The sequence below is a fragment of the Musca vetustissima genome, unplaced genomic scaffold, assembly GCF_032173495.1.
Source record: "Musca vetustissima isolate MV318-11 ecotype Yass unplaced genomic scaffold, APGP_CSIRO_Mvet_v1 utg1735, whole genome shotgun sequence".
Classification (NCBI taxonomy): Eukaryota; Metazoa; Arthropoda; class Insecta; order Diptera; family Muscidae; genus Musca; species Musca vetustissima.
Genome location: NW_026887582.1, coordinates 26,731 through 50,535, shown reverse-complemented (window position 1 = coordinate 50,535; position 23,805 = coordinate 26,731). Strand labels below are relative to the sequence as shown.

The window sequence follows — 23,805 nt, the reverse complement described above, 5'->3', positions numbered from 1 at the left end:
TCGTTTACTCAATAATTTGTACAAATTATTACAAAATGTTGTTCGTTTACCCAAAAGTCCAGTAAAAGAGAGTGAATTGAGAGAGCAGATTTGACAGTTGTGTTACTGAGTATTTGCAAATTCTTACAAGGAAAATTTACTCAGTAAGAATTTTCTTGTACCATCAGCTGATATTTAATCAGCTGTTTTGTTATGTTTTGTAAACAAGCAAAAAATTGTTCTCAAGAAAATTGATTGTTTTGTGAATTTTATTTTGGTTTTGTATCATTAAATACCAAAATGGATGAAGAAAACGCAAGTATTTAAAAATAAGAGTAATTGGCGAACGATTTTTTAGGTTCCAAATCGAAACAAAAAAGTGTGCATCCCTAACATGTCTGGAACACCATCGGTTATGTCCATCCCCATATCAATTGCAGATACAGGAATAAAAGGTCACAACCCTTTTAAATGTTTATGGGGAACAAACAACATCAATTTTCCGCTTGTTATCCATTTTTCTAATAAAAATGCTGTTTTATAGTTTGCGCCAATTTGTTTGTTGTTTTAATCAGCTGTGTCGAAACAATCTTTTTACTGGATGTTGTTCGTTTACTTTTTGCAGTTTTCTCGAATCTTCTGGGGGCTTGAGATTCGAGCGGTAGATCCCTAATCGTTTGGTTGAATTTTTTAAGCGCTCCTACATTTCGTGAATCTTTGAAAATCATTTTTGAAAATTTATCTTGCCCAGCAGGTATTCTATCAGATGTCACCCACTCTGATGATACCTGCAACAAATCCAACAGCACCAATGGAACAAGGAAGACCTTTATCACATAATCAGCAGCCAGTTTCAGCCAATGGCTTAAACAAAAACAACAATTATGGCAAGCGTCTAAGGTTAGAGGACGTTACACCACCAACTGATGTAGACATATCGGGGTTTAAATATGATCCCAATAACCAGAACAGGTATGCAATGTTTGCAGATCTGGAATTTGAAAATATTCAACAAGCACCGCAAACCAATAACATTGATCCAAAACAGTCACCTCAAAAAGAAAAGACATCTTTTTGCCCACCAATATTTTTATATAATATTAATGTCCTACGCCTAATTAAACAATTAGAGGATAAGTCGCCACCAATTAATTTCAAAATAAAAAATGTTGGTACAAATAAATGCAAATTATATCTCTCTGATCCCACAGCCCACACTGCTATGCTAGAGACTCTTCGTGAAAAGTCTGTTCACGCATACTCCTTTACACCAAAAGAATTAAAGCAGGTGTCATTTATATTAAGGGGACTGTGTCATGGCGTTGAAGCTGAATATGTCAAAAATGCCTTGGATGAAGTATTGCCCGAAGTTATTTCCAAGGTATCAAAATTCAAAACTTCCAGATCAATTAAAAATAATTTGGATACTGGTCTTTTCTTGGTGACGCTTAATCCTGGTAAATCATTAAGCGATATTTCACATATTAAATATCTACATAAGCAATCGCTCACATGGTCAAATACAATGTCGCAGGTGCCAAAAACTGCGGCTCTCAATATAATTGCGTAAAATGTGACCAGAAACATGCACCAGGAGAATGCCAGAGATCAAAGTCGGATTCCTCTGATCCATATTGTATCAATTGCCGTTCTAATGGACATACCGCAAACTGGAGAGGTTGTCCCGTATTTAAAAAATATGCAGCTAAGAGAAGAGAGCGCATTCAAAATGCGATAAACATTAAAAAAGCAGCAAAAGAAAATGTAAGTCATATCATGTCCAACAATCGTGTTACAGCAGATAAAACATTTGCAAGTCATTTTCATCCTACAACGAGCCATAGTAGTAAACCATCAATTATTAACGACTTTTTAAAATTGTCAAATATTTTCCTGCAACCAGAGGAACTAACCCTAGAGCAAGAAATAAACATATTTCTGTCAGAATTCAACAATATGTCAAAGAGTAAAGCTAAAGACGAATTCATGCGTCTTTTAAAAAAAGTTAAGGATACTTATGGTCCATAGGTTCTTAAAATGTTTAACCTTCAATGTTCGATCTCTTGTGGATCGCAGTCGTCAGATCGAGCTACATAAATATCTTTCCAAAAACAAAATTGATATTGCATTTATCCAAGAATGCCATCTTCGAAGAAATAAAAAAGTTTATATGAAGGGTTACACATTTTTATATGACTACTCAAACATTGGCGTGGCAGTACTCTTAAAAGACGACATCAATTACAAGCGAACGACAGTTGAGAATATAAATTTTAATGCAGTCTTTATTGAGATTGAGACAAAAAGGAACAATTCAATGCAGACATTTTTACTAGGTTCACTGTATATCTCAACCAATTTCAACACACAACAATTAATCAATGGTCTAAATAATTGTCTGCAGTTTACTAATAATTATGATGGATTTATTTTTGGAGGAGATCTTAATTCTAGGCACACGACATGGGGTGATATAATGGACAACACCAATGGAAGGACACTTTACAATTGGTTGCTTGATAATGCCACAGACGTTACTCGAATATGTGACTCTTCTCCTTCATATCCTAATGGACCATCTTATTTGGATCACTTTCTGGTCAGCCCAAATCTAATAAATACTGATGCAGGCAACTACAGAATAACCAGTATTCCCCCATTTTCTGACCATTACCCCCTTAAATTGGATATCTCGTTCAATACAGGTGGTATTATCCTCAAAACTCCCAGAGTGGTTATTTCTTATAAGTCCACGGATTGGAGTATGTTTCGTCGACAGTTTGATTCTGCATTAGAATCCATTTAACCACCTGCAAACAGAAATCTTGTTAATGATGAAATTGACAATTGCATAAATATATTTGAAAATACCTTTCATAACATACAAAAACAGCACTGCAAAACAATTGAATTTAAAAAGCACCAAATCCTTTTACCTGAAAATATCAAGAGGTTTTACAAAATCAAAGATCAATGGCAAAAGGACCTAAAAAAAATATTTCACCGAAATGGCAATAGAACAAATTATGAATATAATATATTGTCCAAACAGATACAGCTACTCAAAAACATTATAAGGGACCTTGTCTACAAAGAGCAGGCTAAAGTTTTTAACTCTAAATTAAAAAATATAAAACCCAGTCCATCAGCTTTCCAACAAGTCAACAAACTAATTGGAAAATCTAAAGCACAATTTTGCCAACAGCTACGGATAGATAATGTGGCTTTTACTACTGGTAGAGAGATCGCAAACGCCTTCCATGACTATTACAGCAACACTTTCTGTGAGAACACTCCAGAGTTACCACCACCTAACATTGAATCCCGAATACAAAGTTATTTAAACCCAATTAGAATTTGATGATGGATTTAATTCATTACACAATTCAGACAACTACCACTTTACAAATGTATCTTCCATAAAAACGCACATTGTAAGTTTGAATAGAAAAAAATCAACCGGTTTGGATGGGATTTCAAATTATGTACTAAAGAATTTTTCTGATGAATCGTTGAAATTCTTAACAATTATATTTAACAACTGTTTGAACAATGGATACTTCCCTAAGTCATGGAAAACTGCAAAAATTATACCAATCAAGAAGAAAATAAACAGTATGACACCTCAAGAATTCCGTCCAATATCTATGTTATCCAATATTGGAAAAGTTTTTGAGAGAATTTTACGGGAAAAATTAGAAAATGAGTTTGTGATACATCCGATTTCCGACTGGCAATTTGGCTTTAAAGCGGCACATTCAACAAATCACGCATTATTGAAGTTTCGTGAAGACATAACAGGTAACCTGAGAGAAAAGATCTGCACGATAGCGATTTCCCTTGATATTCAAAAGGCGTTCGACTTTGTGTACCACAAGGGGATAATCTACAAATTAATACAACTTAGTGTGGACCCATTCTTAATCAAAATTCTACAAAATTTCTTGACAGATAGGAAATTTACAGTCACAATTAATGATTGTCTGTCCAGTTTTGGATCTATATCGAGTGGAGTTCCTCAAGGCAGTGTCCTGTCGCCCCTTCTATTTAATCTTTTCCTTCACGACTTCCCCCATCAAACAGAACATTCAAAAGCCATATTGTATGCTGACGATTGCTTAGTATATAGTCACCATAACTCACCTACTGAAGCCTTAAAGCAAGCCGCTCTTCACCTTGGCGATATAAGTAAATATTATAAAACATGGGGAATCACAGTAAATGCAGCTAAATCGGAAGCAATATGTATAAGAAATGCATCTGGGAAATGTCATAGAAGCGTTGTTCCCGAAGCGAAGAAACTGCATCTCTCATTGGATGGCATTGAAATTCCATTCAGAGATTCCTTCAAATATTTGGGAATACATATAAATAAATTATTTAAATTTAATGAACACGCCAGAGCATCATTGAAAAAGGCCAAGATAACTGCTGGACGTTTGTCCACATTAATGTGCAATACTTATCTGCCGCAAAATACTAAGCTGCTACTTTATAAAGTTGCAATCCGGCCAATTATTGGATATGGATTCCCAATTTGGTTCACCATTTCGCCATCTGTAGCTAAAGAAATTGAGACGTTTGAGAGGAAAATTTTGAGAAAATGTGTTGGCCAAAACTTTCAAAATCCAACTAAAAGATTCTCCAACCAGTACATTTACAGCTCCGCCAATATTGTTCCATTTTGCAGCTATGCCCTAAACCTGCAAAGAAGATTTGTAGAAAACTTAGCTGCACATGACAACATTCTGTTGAATGAATTATTTACTGCTGAAGAAAATACAAATTGGACAGAAGCTGCTTACCTTTCTACTATAGGTATCATAAACATAAGATTTGACAATGATTCGGGGCAAGATTCAACACCAAACTTTTTCAGCAAGACAATACCTGGAATGCACAGGGGATAATAGTATTAAACAACAAATCTGTGATATTTACATTACTAGGCTTAAGATTTCCCACAAAAGTACCTTATTTTATTGTGTATGTCACTTCCTTTGTCATAAGGTATCGAAAATTTATAAGCAGCATACTTTTGCGATCACTGTTTTTATTTGCAAATCGCCTTTCGTTATTGCAATTTTTAATTTGTACGTATGTACTTTATTTTGTTTATTTTATGTTCATCGTTAGTCAATAACATAACGAATTGTTTTTATTTATTTTAGTTATAAGTGTTAACTATTTGTAAGATTTTTGCAGACAATTCGCTCTGCAAGTAATTTGAAAGATTGGGAGCAAATCTTTAAAAAAAAAATAATCACGTTTGTTTACATCATTGTTTTTATTACACTTTCCTTTTGGCATGTAGCCTGTACGAATATCACTGTGCAACAGAACAAAACGATTATAGTTCCGTAATTTAACATTGTTATCGATAAGTTCAAACATATAATGTTATCGTAATCTGGAAAAAAGTCTCAATAAATTTTTACTTACTTACTTACTTGCAGTTTTCTCTCTTGAAAAGGAAAAATTCGTATTTACTCTCTGCAAATTCTTACTGAGTAAATATTACTGGGAAAGTAAACGAACGAACCTTACATATGTCGATAGTCAGGCGGCCCTGAAAGCGGTGAAGTCGCATACTATAAACTCGAAAGCAGTTCATGATTGTAAGACCGCTCTGAATGATATAGAGATCGTGAAACCCCTCAGATATTTCATTGGCAGAATCCGTGCGTTCCATTGCGAGGTAGTAACAGATGGCGATTATTGGTCACTGCAAAATTATATCTCTCACTTCTAAGTGGGACTCCAGTGGAGAGGATTACTGTCGTCTATGTAGGACATAACGACATTGACATAACGACAGGACATAACAGGCTTTGTCAAACAATTGACTTGGCTAAAATAATCACTCTTCCGCCCCCTTCTTTATCACTATCTTTTCTCCCTACTCTTCCACTATCTCTTTTCTTTTTCTTTATAGATATACATATATATAAAGGATGATCACAATGGACATAGTCTCCAAGTGGACGGTTGTTACAACAACCGTACATCCCTAACCTAAGCTCTTGTCTTATTAATACTAATAGTACGTTTACATTTAACCGGATTTCGTTAACCCAGTGGGTTTCAATTGTCAATTCCTTTGCATATATGTCAAATAAATCCTTATAAAGTAGGTTAACCCGGTAAAAAGTTCCATTGTATATGCCGAATAAATGTAAATGAACATTTTAGGTATATTACTTGCAATAAGCAGAAATTGAAAGAACATTAAACAAAATAATAGAAATATGAATACAGCAATCAAAAATACGCTAACCGAATATGTTCTGGATGGGTATTTCAAATTACTGACACGAAATACACAAAACGAATTGCCAGAAAATTGTCGTTACGAACAAAAAAAGACTTACCTAATCTAAATTGGGACTATATAGGCCTTGATATTTTTTATGTGTTGAAAAATTTAAAATAAATACAACGGAAAATGAATACAAGTTATGTGTTGCCACATTGGACAATGTCCGTGTCCATCACACCACATTCGTAAACAAGGGTCATTATCGGCCATTTTGCATAGTGTTCCCTTTTTATTAGGCACTCTCACCTTTCTCTCATATTCGTAGCAGGTGGAACGTTTCTAATTTCGGCCGGTTCAGAGTACGAACGACGACAAAACATTAATTGGATTAAAATATACAAATAGACAAATAGAAAGTACTTAAATGTGTGAAAAAAATTCACATAAACGATAAGTTTTATTCCTTTCAGTTTCAAAGGGACAGCATATGTGAATATGCTGAAATACTTGTTCGCGAAGTAAAGAATGTTTCGGCTTTAAATAGTAGAACTAATTAAAATTATGGACGCCACTGTTTCGGGGATCCCAATTGGGACAGGTGGTCCAATATATACGCTGTTGGTGACGGCTAACGTAGGAAGTTTGTTCGAAGATGTAAGCATGTTGAAATTTTCAATTACAATTTAATAAAAATCATTCCTGTATTTTTTAATAGCCCACACGATTGTTACAACCTTGGTTGGAAGCCTTCTTGCAGAAAGTATGCGAAATCAAACCACAATTTTTGGCATTACATCTACAAGAAGTAGGTGGCAAAACTTACGAAAAATCCACTCAACACGTGCAAGAATTTATAAAACTATTGTGTGAGGCTTCTACAATGCAAGACTTAAATATCGTGCGTATATATTTGGATGAAGATTTTAATACTGCGGCAAATTTTACGGTAATTGATTGATTATACTTATTTATTAATCAAATTTATGAATGGAGTTATTTATAATTGTTTTCTTGATGTATTCTTGATTTGTTAGATCTAATTTCTCGTATTCTAGATAACACCGTATTACATTAATTGCATCTGAAAATACTATGCAAATCATTTATATACCACAGTTTATGGTATCAAGATTTGTTTACTTCAGTTAGGACACTGCAACAGCATTGGAATTCAACAATAATTCGACAAGACATTTACATTTTCAGTAGCATTCAGTAGCTCGTCAGCTATTTTATTCCCTTTAACTTCGTGCTGCCGTCCTTTTAAAAGAACAACAAAAAATAAAAATTTCGTTCGTTTACTTTCCCAGAAACATTTGCTCCATAAAAATTTGCAGAGAATATATACGAATTTTTCGTTTTCAAGAAAAGTAAACGAGCAACATCCAGTAAAATGATTGTAGCTGATTAAAAAAAAAAACAAACAATTTAGCTAACAAACAAAAAGCAGTATTTTTATTAGAAAAGTAGATAACAAGCGGAAAATTAATGTAATTTATAAATTTTCCTTGTAAGAATTTGCAGATACTCAGTAACACAATTATTACATCTGTTCTCTCAATTCACTCTCTTTTACTGGACTTTTGGGTAAACGAACAACATTTTGTAATAATTTGTACAAATTTTGGAGTAAATGAACAAACCTAATAACACTGCTAGAATACTACAGTTTCAGTCGATTTCTATATATTCAATTCAATTTATTTCATAAACAAGAACCTAGCCCAAAGGGCCATAAGCGATTCCCAAAACTTCTTTGTAATAATTTGTACAAATTTTGGAGTAAATGAACAAACCTAATAACACTGCTAGAATACTACAGTTTCAGTCGATTTCTATATATTCAATTCAATTTATTTCATAAACAAGAACCTAGCCCAAAGGGCCATAAGCGATTCCCAAAACTTCTTTACATGGACTACTCCAAAAGCTTAAAATTAACAGTATATCACTTAATTATATCATAAACAACAATACATGAACTACTCCAAAGGCTTAAAATTAATAACGATTAATTATTAATAAATTCATAAATTCAAATCAAAAATATGAAAAATGAAAATATATGAAACTAAGCATAGGATAAATCATCTATAAATATTTAACAAAATATATACACCTAAGTCTGTTTTTACACGGTCTTTTTGTACACGGTTTAATACAACACGGTTTAAAAATTTAAAGTTAAAAAAAAACTGAGTATTTTTAATTTTTTAGACGATTTTATTCCATTTAGCACGATTTTAAATTTTATGTACTTAAATTTTTTTTGTCAAATTTAATTTTTGCGAAGTATGTTCATATCACAAAAAAGTATTTATGAAAGAAAAAAGTCTGAAACCATCAATAGTTTCCGAACACTAGCTTAGAGATTTAAGTGAATTCCCCTTTATGTATAAGATCAATGTTTTTTTTTGCACGGCTTCTTCTGGAACCAATCTACCGTGTAAAAATAGACTTAGGTTTACATTAAAATCCATGAACATCTGCATATTGAAGTAACTTTTTCTTGTAACATTTTAACGAAACACTGAATATTTTGAGAACCTGTGGCAAACTATTGAACACCCGAGCTACCCTTACATGGAAAGACTTCTCCAACAACGGGTTCAAACGAGGCACTTGGATTTGAGTATTTCTCACAGACCTACTGAATGAAAAAAGTTCTACTACTGAGGAAGGAGTTTGGGTTTTGTAAACCTTATAGAAAAAAGCATACATCGGATTTTAAGGAAATCATCAAACGAAGTACCAAGAAACTCTTTGACATAAGAAGAAACATGATCGCGCAACTTAAGTACAAACACATAACGCATTACTCTGTGGAATAAAAGCCTAAGTTTGAGCAGGACAAAACCACAGCTGCCACCAAAAATCTCAACAAAATACATAAAGTGAGGCATAATCAGCGCATGTACTACCTGTATCCTAATACTTTTCGGCAGGGCAACTTCCAAACAGTATAACATTCGTAAAATAAAGTTTACCGGACACTAACGAATTAACATGCACATCAAACACCAAACCACTATCAAGCAACTATAGATGGAAACATTTATTGAATCCGCTCGCATGTTGCCAAAATACATAACCTTGGTTTTCTCGACATTTATTGAGAGCCTATTGGTAGACTAACACATTAACAGTGAAATCAATCGAGGCCTGCAACACATCCATGAACACATATTCTCCTTTAAATAATATATCATCTGCAAACGCAAATGACATACAACTTCTACTATTAATACTACTGAACATATCGGAGGAATTCTTCGACCAAGGGCTGCCACCTCAACTACTACATGTTGATGTCGTATTTTTTCATCATGGGAGAGGCGTTATATCCCGGAATGCCTGCTCCGAACTCTTCTGGTCCGCGCCGGGATAGAAATAAACCCCGGACCTTGGTTCTGTTCCGTTTGTTGGAACCGCATCCACCACAGATCAACGTCGGTGAGATGCAATAGATGTATGGGATGGGTACATTTCCGCGGCTGTTCGGGTCTTAATCGACTCCAGGACTACTGTGACAGGAGTTATTTTGCTGCATGCTGCGTCAGCGTATCTTCCAGCATGTCCTCATCATCTTCGCCGTCAACGTCTTCGTCTTCAACGACATCGTCGCCAACGTCAGCGTCGCCAACGACGACGTCTTCGTCGTCGTCGGATTATTAGACACCCCCACAGTCTCCTCTACAGCAAACGCAGAGTCTAACACTACATGTTGCTGTAGTACGCCCAGGAAATGCATCGTTTTTGCAGTTTAACTGCGATGGACTGCGAAATAAAATCAGTGAAATCGTAGACTTTATGAATCGGAATGACATCATGGTCGCCGCGATCGAGGAAACCAAGCTGACTGATACCTGTAGCTTGCACCGTTGCGATGGTTACAACGTGTTGCGAAAGGATCGCACTAGAAGCGGAGGTGGGGGACTTGCTTTCTTGTTACACCACTCTGTACAATACAGACCTATCTCGCTTGAGCTAGACTCTAGTGACCCATATATGGAGTGTATGTGGGTAGCAGTCAAGTGTGGTACTGCCGAGATAGAGGTGCTTAACGTGTACATCCCGCCGTTAAATAGCTGTACCCCGCGTTATTTACCCGACATTAGTTTACTTTTGGAGAGTAATAACCGTCTGGTGCTAGGGGATTTCAATGCCCATCATGAACTCTGGCATTCCGTCCTAGGTAATGAGCAGAGGGGTACAGCGCTGGCAGAGCAAATTGACAGCTCCACGTTTTGCACGGTGAATGAGGATGCCCCCACGAGAATTAGAGGAGATTGCCACAGCTCGCCGGACATCACCATTGTGGCACCAGGTCTGATTAATGACGTAATCTGGCAACCCGTCATTTCTCTTGGTTCAGACCACCTCCCCATCATCGTCTCCGTAAATAGACCACCCGATTTCATAACCTCTGAACGCCGAACTTTCCTGAACCATGGTAAAGCGGATTGGCAAGGTTTCAGAGATTTAACCAATCGCCGCTTCAGAGAGCTGCCCATTCTCTCAGATCCTCGGGTAGGTGAGAGGAAAGAGACCAAACTTCCCAGCAGAAGCGACGGTGCTTGCGAATGAGCGTGATGAGCTTCGTCGTACAACACCTGAAGACCCAAGAGTGAAGGAACTCACCCTTGAAGTCAACAGGTTAGTATGCGAACACAAGCGGAAAAAGTGGCTAGACCACAGTAAATTGTGGGCAACGGTTAAGTCACTCTCGAATCCTGGAAGGAAGGATGATAGAACGGCTGTCACGTTTAACGACGTAACGATGACTGATCCGAAGAGGTGCGCGAGTTTTTTTAACCGGCAGTTTATTGAACACCCCGAGAGTGAAATGGCGAAAAGGAGTGTGCTTCGTCGCATTAGAGCCCTCCGAGTCGAGGAGGTACCACCACAATTTTCGAAGGATGATGTTGCAGATGTCATTCGAAACGCTAAATCATCCAAAGCGTTGGGCCCGGATGGAATTTCAATGATAATGCTGAAGCAACTGGATGAACCTGGAGTGAAGTACTTAACTGCTGTTCTCAACCTGTCGTTAGCCACCCACATTGTTCCTGAAGCCTGGAAAATAAGCAGGGTGGTCCCGCTAATGAAGCCTGGCAAGGATTCCAGCAGAGGTGAATCGTACAGGCCGATTTCCCTTCTGTCTCCAGGTAGCAACGACGCTTGAGTCACTACTCCTCCCTCTGATGAGAAGTAGGTTTCCAGTCCCTCAACATCAACATGGATTCCGGAGGATGCAAAGTAAAACTACAGCATTACACGTCATAACCACACATGTAAGCAGAGGACTTAACCAGAACAGGCCGTGCGACAGGACAGTCTTGGTGGCTCTTGACTTATCGAAAGCCTTCGATACTGTCAATCGCGCCAACCTGTTCGAGGACATAGAGAAGACCAACCTCCGGCCTAGTTTGAAACGTTGGATAATCAATTACATGTGTGGTCGCCAGTCATATGTGGAATTCAGAAACAATAAGTCTAAACCCCGTAGAGTGAAACAGGGAGTTCCCCAAGGTGGGGTCATATCTCCGGAACTGTTTAACCTCTACCTTTCTGAAATTCCACAACCACCGGACGGCATAGAGATCGTAATGTACGCGGATGATTGTACGATCATGGCGTCGGGCTCTATTATCGATGACATCTGTGAAAGGTTAAATGTCTACATAGCTGATTTAGTACAGTTCTTACATCTGTGGAATATGAAGATATCCGCCGCCAAATCCACAGCCACTCTGTTCACCACATGGACGGCTGAAATGAAGCTCCCTCTGAACATCATGGTCGATGGTGCAATAATTCCGACCACTAACTACCCAAAAATTTTGGGAGTAACGTCCGATAGCTTATTTAAGTCGTCCGAGCAAGCCACCGCTATTTGCGATAAGATGAGAAGTAGGAACAAGGTCCTCATGTCGCTTGCCGGCAGCTCTTGGGGTGCTGATAAAGAGACCTTGTTGACCTCTTAAAAATCAATAGATCGGTCGGTGGTAAGCTATGCGGCGCCAGTGTGGTATGCGAATGTAAGCGACACGCAGTGGAAGAACATACAAACCTGCCAGAATGCCGCCCTGAGAACTGCGACAGGGTGCCTCCTTATGACGCCAGTGGACCATTTACATGAGGAGGCAATGGTCTTACCCATACATCGTCACAACAGGATGTTGTCGATGCAGTACCTGCTTGGGTGTTATCGCAGGAATCATCCATACCATAATCTTATGGATAGAATTCCCCCACCCAGGCACGTAAGGAGAGACCTACATGATCTAGAGAGAGAGGTCCAACGGTATAAAAGAGAACCCCTCGATCGTGAGGCTTATCGAGCAGGAATTACCAGCATTCACACGGAAGCAGTTACCCAGGCAATGGACCAATACCGTGTGAATGCAGTACTTGGAGTCCACCCACCACCTATAGCAGCAGAAGAACGACAGCTGCCTAGAAAAAGGAGAGTGGTTTTAATCCAACTAAGATCAGGATGGTGTAGCCGCCTCAATTCGCATTGGGCCCGAAATGACAGCGCGGTACCAAACACATGTCCTGCATGTGGTTTTGGACCTCACGATACGCTGCATCTCTTTAACTGCCCTGCTAAACCCACTCATCTGTCTCCAGCATCTCTTTGGACGCAGCCGTTGATTGCAACCTTCCTGAACCTGGAAACAGAGGAGTCAGAACCAGATTAATTTAATACAACAAACATGTAGATAGTTGCTACAACAACAACTGAACATATCATTAACATACATTACAGACCCCTGAGGCACACCACTACTTACTGGCAAAATACTCGAAAAACAATTCTTACAAGCAACATATTGTTTTCTGCCAAACAAATATGAAAAAATTAGCTTACATGCTGACGATGAAAAATTAACGAATCGATACAATTTATCAACCAATATGGAATGACTGATTCTATCAAATAACCAAGCATTTGATCCTTTAGGATATGTTCAACCATTTTAGATGAAATAGGCATTATGGATATAGGTCGGTATTCTCTAGTATCTTTACTTTTATGTATAGGCACCACTTTAGCAATTTTCCACACATCAGGGAACGAAGACGTTGTTGTATATATATATATATTATTTTATTGTTGTATCTTTTTATAAAGCATTTCCAGATTTAATGAAACCTTTTACAAATTAAATGAAATCTTTTCCAAATTAAACGAAATCTTTTCCAAATTAAATGAAACCTTTTGCAAATTAAATGAAACCTTTTCCAATTGGAATGAAACCTTTTACAAATGGAATGAAACTTTTTGCAAATGGAATGAAAACTTTTGCAATTTGAATGAAACTTTTTCCAAATTAAATGAAACCTTTATTCTTAAGCGCCTCATACACTATAAATCAAGCCGTCATGCCGATGAACCCCTTTTTGTATATGTGAGACTGACTAGTGTATGGCAACCTCTTCAATCACTATTCCAAAAAATAGATTTTTGTCCCAAAAATTGCATTTTGAGTCGTAAATTCAGTTGTTTTTTATTCTGTCACAATTTTATTATTTTTGTAGACAAAATTATTTACTGACAACTTTCAAAATGAATATTATTCACCAGATTGATAGGGGTTCATTTTCAAAATCAAAACTAGTTTCATTTTCTTCATGCATTGTGTGTCACACATACATAAATAAACTTTCAAAAAATAACACATACTATGATAAGTGCTGTACTGTATGATGTATAGTGTATGGGGCCCTTTATCCAAGGAAATATAATATTTCCAGTAATTTTAAATCAATATTTGAAAATTAAATCAAAGAATATTAACAAATATAGTTAAATGGCTATGTAATTAACATAAATATTTGACTAGTGTTTTATAGTCAGTTACTTGGGTAGATACAAACTATAAATAAAATGTCTAGTTACATATGTATAGAAAATTAGATGTATAACAGTTTGAAAAATTACAATTTATTCTGTACAAAAATATTTGTTATAACAGAATATTGAATACATATTTATTGTTTGATCCATCTGAAAGTCCCTAGTTCACGATTCTTTTGACGGCCGAGTCCTTTTCAAATATGTCTCCCTGGCTAAATAGATTTATCTGAAATAATTAGAATTTAGAAACATTTGAAGTTAGAAGTCCTACATAACGCTTTTTTTTTTATAGAAAACTTACCTATAGAAAATCGGCAGTATACCCCTTGAGCATTTAGTTATGCGTTGAGGACCTCTACGGAGCGACAACTCTTCCTCTTCACAGAAGGCATGTCAATACTTCTTTAGGAATATATTTAATTTGAAGAATCTATCAATTTATATTGATTTATAAGAGAAATCAATATAAATTTTTCGACCTTCTCTTCGAACTTCCACAAACAATATAGGAATGAAATTAAAAAGGGACCGGGTATTCAATTCTTGTTCTAAAATATTTATTTATTAAAATGTCAAGAAATATCCCAGTTTGTATTAATATTTATTTAGTTTTATGTAGTAAAGATATTAAATAAAATCACACAGAATTAAAGAATATTTATGTTAATTACATAGCCATTCAACTATATATGGGAAATTACAAAATTCTTTTAAAATTCCATTTAAAAAAAATTGAAAATTTTTTTTGCGAGCACATTTATGATTTTTGGTACATATGTTAAGAAAAATGTGCTGATTCGAAATCGGATGCTGCGCACAAAAGTTATAGCGGTTTTAAATCTTGTATTTCAAATATAAATTAAATGAATTCCTATTCGTTGTAATTCGCGAATTTCTTCACAAATGGTTAAATACCATTGTTTTCTTTGTATAATAGTCAAATCACATTGAAATACGGTATAATAGTCGCGAAAAACAAATAGAAGCATGAATATATCTGAAAATAAAAAACATTTATTTTTTAATTAAGACAAAACGTTTATTTGAATTATCTATTTTTTATTATGGTTAAGAGGATACGGTTTTGCCTTAATCTTCTTCTGCAAATTCTTTTAGATGATTGTTAAATATCAGTAAATGATAAGATAAGAGTTTCGTCGTTAAAAGTGGCTAAATATATTGCACTTACAATACGTAGAAATGGTCAATATTGAAAAGCATGCAATTCGCGTATTCGTGGAAATCATTTGTTGTTGCGCATGCGGTTTTCGTATAAACCGATCAATCCTTTCCAATAATTATGCATTTTTCGAGATTTCATTAAGCGGCCAAAGTGTGCCGCTCGATGCACTTTACTATGCAAAAAACCTAAAAATGACTAAAAATCACGCAAGATGCATATGATTTTTATGCGCATCCGATTTCAGTAATATCCTATGAAAATACACAAAAGGACACCTATTTTAAAAGGATCGGTTAAAAACCGCGGATGTGCGTCCACAATGGATTTTAGATAAAATACGCATATTATTCGCGTATCGATATGTTTTTGACATATTTTCACACAGATTCGCGAATATGACATCACAAAAATGAATGTATGTGAAATCAATTCGAAGAAAATCGCGTTTTTCTTCGAATTGATTTCATATACGCGAATTTGTCAAAATAAGTTTTTGCAGTTTTTCCCAAATTCAAGGTACCTTTATCCTCCGTTTTATTGAGCGGAATTGAACATGGATGGGCTCATTAGATCCGGCACGTAAAAAAAAACATAAAATCACGCGGGATTCCACGGAATTTGAATGGGCTTTCTTAATTTTAGACTCAAAAAATATGTTTTTTATAAAAATTTACGCGCCAAATTTTCGTCTTTGGAACCCATTTGCAAATAAGCTACGGTGAGCACATTCATGAGATATACCCTAAACGAATCAAAATCACGAGTTCTACAATCCTATAATTAGTTTAGTCCATTATCTGGATGCGCATCCTAATAATAAGAAAAATTAAAAAAACACCGAAAATCCGGCTTCAAGATGTCAGCATCCATTTTGGGTGGATGCAGTGATTATATCGAAAAATCATACATTAGAACTATATTGTCCATGGGGTATTCTGCAACTTAGTCACTGATCACATGTGCGTGCGTTGGGTAGTTTAGCCACAAATCAGGAAGGAACACAAAAAAACTCGTTGGCTTCAACACATTTTCACCCATTTTTTCACATTACCACCATCACATCTTCCACGCAACTTATTATTTATTACCAATATATTGGTTTAAAATTACTGGAAATATTATATTTCCTTTGATAAGAATAAAGGTTTCATTTAATTTGGAAAAAGTTTCATTCCAATTGCAAAAGGTTTCATTCCATTTGCAAAAAGTTTCATTCCATTTGTAAAAGGTTTCATTCCAATGGGAAAAGGGTTTCATTTAAATTGGAAAAGGTTTCATTTAATTTGGAATAGGTTTCGTTTAATTTGGAAAAGGTTTCATTTAATCTTCTAACATTATTTTATTTAAAAATTGTTATTTAATAATACACAATTTAAGTTTTAAAATTAAAGAAAAAAATTAAGAAAATGTAGTATATCACGCAACGATTACCTACAGTCATAAACTGCCCTAGAATTTATAGTCTGTAATTTGATTGCCTCGAGGCTCACTTGATCAGTCCTAATTCGCTGAAGCAATTCTTTTTAACTAATACCTAGATGATTGCGAGAATCTCTGCTTGGATGAAGCTGCAACGATTGTTTAGTACTTGCACATGTGTCTTCTTCCATCTTGGAGGCGTCTTTGTAAATTGACAGACCCTCCAGAGGAGGTAGTCCATCCCTAAGCATTATATTGTTGCTTCCAACTCAGCATCCTTATTTATGTATTTTTTTTTTATTGGAAACCCTGATTCTATTTTTATTTCAGAACAATTTATTTTTCATGGTGTATCGGATCATTGTTATATTTTCTTCTCTGCCAATTTATTAACTTCTTCTCAAACATATTACTACGCATATTATGGAACAATAAGTTAAACATTACTGTTTGCAACAAAGGAATTCAAAAGAACTGTGTAATCAAAGCTATTTGATTCAGCAAGAAATAGTAAGGATTTTTGGAATTTATTAAAAACGAATGGACCAGCTTCCGATAAATCGTACTATTGTGATATAGATATAGATCCGAATGAGCAGAACAGTATTTTTTACTGCTTTCGTAAATAACCATGTTATATTGGTAGTTTTTTGTTCCGCTGCTCAGACATAATGAGGCTGGGTTTTTGTTTTCATTAAAGTTTTAGACAAAAATCAATCCTCAGATTTGTAATCTTTTTCTGCACTTAGTCAATGCAATAATTACTTCGTACGACTTCTCTTCTGCTTGGAAAGTAGCCAAGATTGTCTCAGTCAAAAAAGTAAACACTAATGATAATTTTCGCCAAATTTTTCCGACATGTTCTGGCATTCACTTCAACGGTAGAAGTGTATCAAACACACGTCGGGCTGTTCTGTTATTATTATAAAACAAAAAATGCACACGATGATAGTTTAATATGTTATTATTGCGAATAATTTTTTAAAAAATTACAAAATTAAGATGAAACGTCATTAAAAACCAATAAATAAAGGGATATATATATATATTAGGTAAGGGATGTACGGTTGTTAGTAACAACAGTCCAACAGTGGAAGTGCAAGAAAAAAGATAGTGGGAGAAGGAGAGCGTAGTGATGGTTATTTTAGCCATGTCAGATTTTTAACAAACCCTAGGATCTGGTTGGGGTATATTTTAGAGAAGAAGGCTAGATTATCAACTTTATATCTTCCAAACTGTTAATGTCTTCTGCTGATCACCGATGGATATTTACTGAGGATATGTTCAATTGTTTCTAGCTCTTCTTCGTCCTCACATAGACGACATTAATCCTCTCCGCCGGAGTCCCATTACGAAGTGATGGATCTAATCTTGCAGTGACATGTTATGATTTCCACAATGATTTTGATCTCTCTCTCTCTCTTATTATGTGCCAGCAGCGAAGAAGTTCTTTGGCGAGAGAATTCAGGCCAGATAGATTTTGAGATTATGCAACCAGGTTCTCTCGACCATCTGTTACCGACTACCTCGCTGTAGAACAAGCGAATTTTGTCAATGAAATAGCCAATGGGTGGATTCACAGATCTCTTAATCGGAAGATTAGACGATTGTGAGCCCCTCTTGAGCAAGCTCGTCGGCTATGTCACTATGTCCTGGAACCCAACATAAGCTAACTATCTGTCGTGTATCATTCAGAGTGGACTTGCAATCAATAACTGCTTTTGAGTTTATAGTACACGACTTCACAGCCTTGAGGGCCGCCTGACTATCGACATATATAGCACTGTGCTACAAAATAACAAAAATTTTTTTTCAGGGGTTCTAATGTACCAATTCTGTTTATTTGGAGTCTCTGGACCACGAAAATACCTTTGGTTTTTCTGGGTCACTTCGAAAATTTATTTTATAACGGTAAATATAGAGAAAAACGTGGTTTCATGGATTTTCAATTTAAAACTCGAATAACTTATTTACTTCTTAACAGATTTATATTATTCTTTTTTTTCTTTCGAAGAGTACAATTTTTCCTTTCAAACAAGATATATACTTGGTAAATCGGTTGAGGATTGGCTGAGTTACAGCGGTTGAAATGTGAAAAAATACGTATAAAATTACAAAATTTACTTTTCTTCGGGCTGTACGATGAAATTATGGCATCAAGCCATATAAGTTTTATTATATTACGGGGAAGAAAATTAAATTAGCTTTCGAAGATGATAAAAATCAGAAAAATCGGTTAAAAAATGGATGACTTATACACATTTTTGTATTGAATCTATGCATATTCTCTAAAGGAAATATGGGTGTGTATCGTTTCCTGTTTCAAACCGTTATGATTGTAACAGGCAAGAGGAGACGAGATAGAACCATATTTCCTTTAGAGAATATGCATAGAATCAATACAAAAATGCGTATAAGTCATACATTTTTTAACCGATTTTTTGATTTTTATCATTTTCGAAAGCTAATTTAATTTTCTTCCCCGTAGTAGAATAAAACTTATATGGCTTGATATCATAATTTCATCGTACAGCCCGAAGAAAGGTAAATTTTGTCATTTTATACGTATTTTTTCACATTTCAACCGCTGTAACTCAGCCAATCCTCAACCGATTTACCAAGTATATATCTTGTTTGAAAGGAAAAATTGTACTCTTCGAAAGAAAAAAAAGAATAATATAAATCTGTTAAAAAGTAAATAAGTTATTCGAGTTTTAAATTGAAAATCCATGAAACCACGTTTTTCTCTATATTTACCGTTATAAAATAAATTTTCGAAGTGACCCAGAAAAACCAAAGGTATTTTCGTGGTCCAGGGACTCCAACTAAACATATTTGGTACATTAGAACCATTGAAAAATTTTCGTGTCGCACAGTGTAGTCATCAGTCCCGTAATATCGGCAGTAATTGTTTTTACTATCTCGGCCGCATTCGTGATTGCAAGGATATCTGCTTGAAAAACGCTACAAAGATTGTTAAGCTTACATGAGATGTATATTCCTAATTCCCTACAGTAAACGCCTGAACCAGTGCCATCTTCCATCTTTGACCCGTCCGTGAAAAAAGTCAGATCTGGCTGAAGTAAGGAGCCGCTAGTCCAGGATTCCCTACTAGGAAACTCCTTCTGAGAAGGAACATAGTTACTAATGTGACTATTTCTCCTCAAGAAATCACTACCCTGCGTTATGTTGAGGATACTAGCGTGACCATAGTTCAGCGATTTCCAGGAGCCCGTAGTTTCCGTTTCTCGGAGCCTCAGAGCACATCTGGCTGCTTGGAATTAAATCGGACATTCTGATAAAATTCCAAGTGGTTGGAGATTCAGGATCGCATTCAAGGCTGCCTGTGGTGTACTTCCTAACGCTCCGGTAGTCAGGGTCGAAGTCCATCGCTGTACTGAATACAATTTTGTCAGCAGTATCTGCTGATGTAAGAATTGGAGTTCTTGCATGAGTAGAGTGCTAGCGGTCCTTTCTTAGGGCGTTCCTCAACATTCCTATTCCAAGTTAATTTGCGGTCAAGGATTGTACCAACGTATTTTGCTTCTTCAGAAAGGTCACTCCTCCCAGTCATGGCAAGCGGAATCTAGGAATCTTACGTTTCATAGTGAAGAGCACCAATTCTGTCTTAGTGGGGTTTACACCAAGACTCTTGGCGTGTGTCAAGTTAGACAGAGTTGAAAGGGCACACTCCAAAATATCTGCAATTGTCATCAGAAATTTCCCATCAACCAGCAAGTCTACATCATCAGCATAGGCTACAACCTTTATCTTAAGATGATCGAACTTCAGCAGTATCTCATTTATCACCAGAAGCCACAGAAGGGGAGATATTGCTCCCTCTCTCCCAAGGATGAGTTGATAATTCTGCTTTCCAGCATTCTATCAATCCAGTCCGTTAAAAGTGAGGGGATACCTGAGCTTACGTGACCAGAATGGATGGCTTTTAGGAACGCTGCCAAAATGTAGTCAGAGGACTCCATATTATTCTCAATGCGTCCAACCACCGCATGTAAGGCTGTATCCACTGATTTGCCTTTGATGTATGCATAATAATTTCTCAGTCTAGTAACCTTTCTAAAGTATTGAGTAGAAAGGAAGCGAGTCTAATCGATCTTTCGGGATGAAGGTAACTGTTACCTCCTTCCATAGACTAGGTATGTACGATACAAGTAAGCTAATACTCGTTCATCTGCGTGTTGCAGCATGGCCGGTATTATACCATTGCCCATATGCTGATGCGTACACTGCGCACCCTCCCTATAGTCCTTGTCACCAAGAAAGTGGGTTGACGATAGAAGATTAAGAGACAAGAGTCTCTCTACCAGAGTTTGTCAACGTTCCATCACTTCGCTTTATATTACCTATGGATTTTGGATCTTTAGATAGTTCTCTGCGAAATCTGTCCGCTCCGTTGACTTCTTCGATTGACTCACTATAGCAGACCCAAGACTCACGTTTAGCCTTCTTGATTTCACTCTTGTACCTATTGAACTGTTTTCTATAAACGTCCCTTGCAGCCTTCCTCAACGATGCAATGTTTTGTGACCACCATACCGGTGGAGATTTTTCCCAGAGTATGTTAAAGGACATGAAGCCTTATAGCTCTTCAGGAGAGTGACCGTGACATTGTTCACATTTTCCTCAACATCCTCAACCGCTGAAATTAGAATGAAGCATTAAATTAAGTTCTTTTTTGGCTAGAATACACGTTTTTACCTTCTCCCCAGGGGAGGTGGTCAAAAAGGGATATATGTGGTTTTTCCAGTTGTGCGTGTAAGCTTCTTATCTCTTATTTGTCACAGAAGAAGCACATGCTATGTGTAGCTCTCCTTAAGAATCTGTGTTGGGGTCACTTTTAGGCCCTTTGCTTTTGCCGACGATATTCATTTGATTTTGAGTATTCGAAGGTTCTTCAATCCAAATTCAGACCATATTCCCATCCTGGTCACGGTAGAGAAACCCAGCGATTTCGTGGAGCCCGATCAGCGTTCTTTCATGAATTATAATAAAGCCAACTGGCACGGCTTCACAAAATTCATTGAGGACTCCTTAATTCCTATGCCGCCACCCGTATGTGCCAGAAAGGGTGAGAAGATTTTCCGAGAAATTATTCAAAAAGCGTCAAAACGCTTTATTCCTGCGGGCAGAATTCCTCTAATGAGACCAAATTATCCATCCAGGGCATCCAGATTCCCACAGCAACGCGACCAACTCCGTGCTGAAAGCCCCGCTGACGACAGAATTCCGCAGCTTAGCGCTGAAATAGATGCTCTAGTCCTTGAGCACAGGCGCTCTAAATGGTTAGAACACCTTAACCACTGCAACATAAATTCCATGCAGCTATGGTCCACAATTAAGAGTCTATCTGGTTCCAAAAGAAATAAAAATCTCCCTGCTATTTCCTTCGATAACATTCAACATTCCGATGCCAAAAAATGTGCAATTCAGTTCTGCCGCCAATTCATTGAGCATCCATCTTCGCAGAACAAGACCAAGCGAGCAGTTTTCCGGAGATCCAAGAATCTTAAAAGAGACTTGCAGCCACTATCATTTACATCCAGCGAGGTAGAGGCAATTATCTCCAAATCCAAACCATCCAAAGCCCTTGGTCCAGACGGCATATCCATGTTCATGTTAAAGAAGCTTGAAGCAATAGGGCTGGGCTATCTGACCAGAGTCCTCGAGTTATCGATGTCACAGTTGGTAATTCCTGTCATTTGGAAAGTTGCCCGGATTATTCCAATCCTAAAACCTGATAAATCCGCTACTAATGGGGAATCCTACCGCCCGATTTCTCTTCTGTCACCAGTAGCAAAGGTTTTAGAGTCTCTATTGCTTCCGTCCCTGAAACAGCATTTCGTTCTTGCTCCCCACCAACACGGTTTCAGGGAATCATATAGCACAACAACGGCTTTGCAAGAAATTACTTCCATGATTGCGAATGGCCTCAATCAGCGACGACCACCTGAACGGACCATTGTGGCAGCTCTAGATCTGTCCAAGGCGTTTGATACGGTCGATCATTCCGAGTTGATTTCCGATATCACAAATTCCACCCTTCCATGTGATATCAAACGTTGGCTTGCCAACTACCTTAATGGGCGGCAGGCCTTCGTTGAGTTCCGTGGCCAAAAATCCAAATATCGCAAGATCAAAATGGGAGTACCGCAAGGCGGTGTCCTTTCTCCCATTTTGTTCAACATGTATTTTGCGAAACTCCCCATTCCTCCACCAGATGTTTCAGTGGTGTCGTACGCCGATGACTGTACGATTATTTCGTCCGGCGTTAACATTGACGACGTAAGTGCAAGAATTTCCAACTATCTAGCCACCATCACCAACTTCTTCCGGGAGCGCAATCTGAAATTATCCACTGCAAAGTCTACCGTGTCACTTTTCACCTCCTGGACGCGAGAAGTCAATCTAGAACTTGACATTTCCGTTGAAGGTAGGCGCATCCCCACCGTCCATAATCCGAAAATCCTTGGGGTGGTCTTCGATAGCCTCCTTCATTTCTCCTCGCATTCCAATTACATCAAGCAGAAGGTGAAAGCTAGGAATAAAGTTCTGAAAGCTTTGGCTGGCACCTCCTGGGGCAAGGATAAAGAAACGCTGGTAACGACTTATAAGGCTATTGGTCGTTCCATCCTGAATTATGCAGCCCCAGTCTGGACTTCTTTCCTTAGCGACACACAATGGAGATCATTGCAAACTTCCCACGGATGACGAGCGTCGATCACCTCCATGGGGAGACCAGGATGCTGTCAGTCAAGCAACATAATGTGTTGTTAACTAGACAGTTCCTGCTGGCATGCTATCCGCCATGTCATCCTAACCATCACACTGTGATGGCAGATCCACCTCCGCGACACATCCGCCATCAGGCGCTATCGTGATGACATCCAAGACGTCATTCCATCGGACGTCAACAGATTGTCGATAGCGAACGCGATGAAATCCGTGCATCAACTGGCGGTCTCCGATGCCATAAATGGCAACAGATGCAATAAAGTCCTACAACAACATCCTCCTGCAATTTCGGAGAGTGAGAGGCTTCTTCATAGGCAAACCCGTTCAATTCTGGCACAACTAAGG

General features: G+C 37.2%; 2 protein-coding genes and 1 long non-coding RNA gene across 3 annotated transcripts in view; 2 read left to right on the top strand and 1 right to left on the bottom strand.

The window, feature by feature from the left end:
* The window catches only part of LOC133335168 (uncharacterized), a 400,201-nt gene extending 398,652 nt beyond the window's left edge, over positions 1-1,549 (top strand). Inside the window, exon 2 of the mRNA XM_061543473.1 lies at positions 639-1,549. Coding sequence (XP_061399457.1) covers positions 746-1,549 — 804 coding nt within the window. The 5' untranslated portion in view covers positions 639-745. The remainder of the gene's footprint in view (positions 1-638) is intronic.
* A 654-nt stretch (positions 1,550-2,203) lies between these two features.
* Positions 2,204-5,076, bottom strand: LOC133335146 (uncharacterized). Its single transcript, XR_009754512.1, has 2 exons — positions 4,921-5,076; positions 2,204-2,915 (listed from the first exon to the last, which is right to left on the bottom strand). It is a non-coding gene; the product is annotated as an uncharacterized LOC133335146 (long non-coding RNA).
* Positions 5,077-6,799: 1,723 nt separating this feature from the next.
* The window catches only part of LOC133335167 (inositol polyphosphate-5-phosphatase A), a 34,344-nt gene continuing 17,338 nt past the window's right edge, over positions 6,800-23,805 (top strand). Inside the window, exons 1-2 of the mRNA XM_061543472.1 lie at positions 6,800-6,892; positions 6,954-7,184. Coding sequence (XP_061399456.1) covers positions 6,800-6,892; positions 6,954-7,184 — 324 coding nt within the window. The remainder of the gene's footprint in view (positions 6,893-6,953; positions 7,185-23,805) is intronic.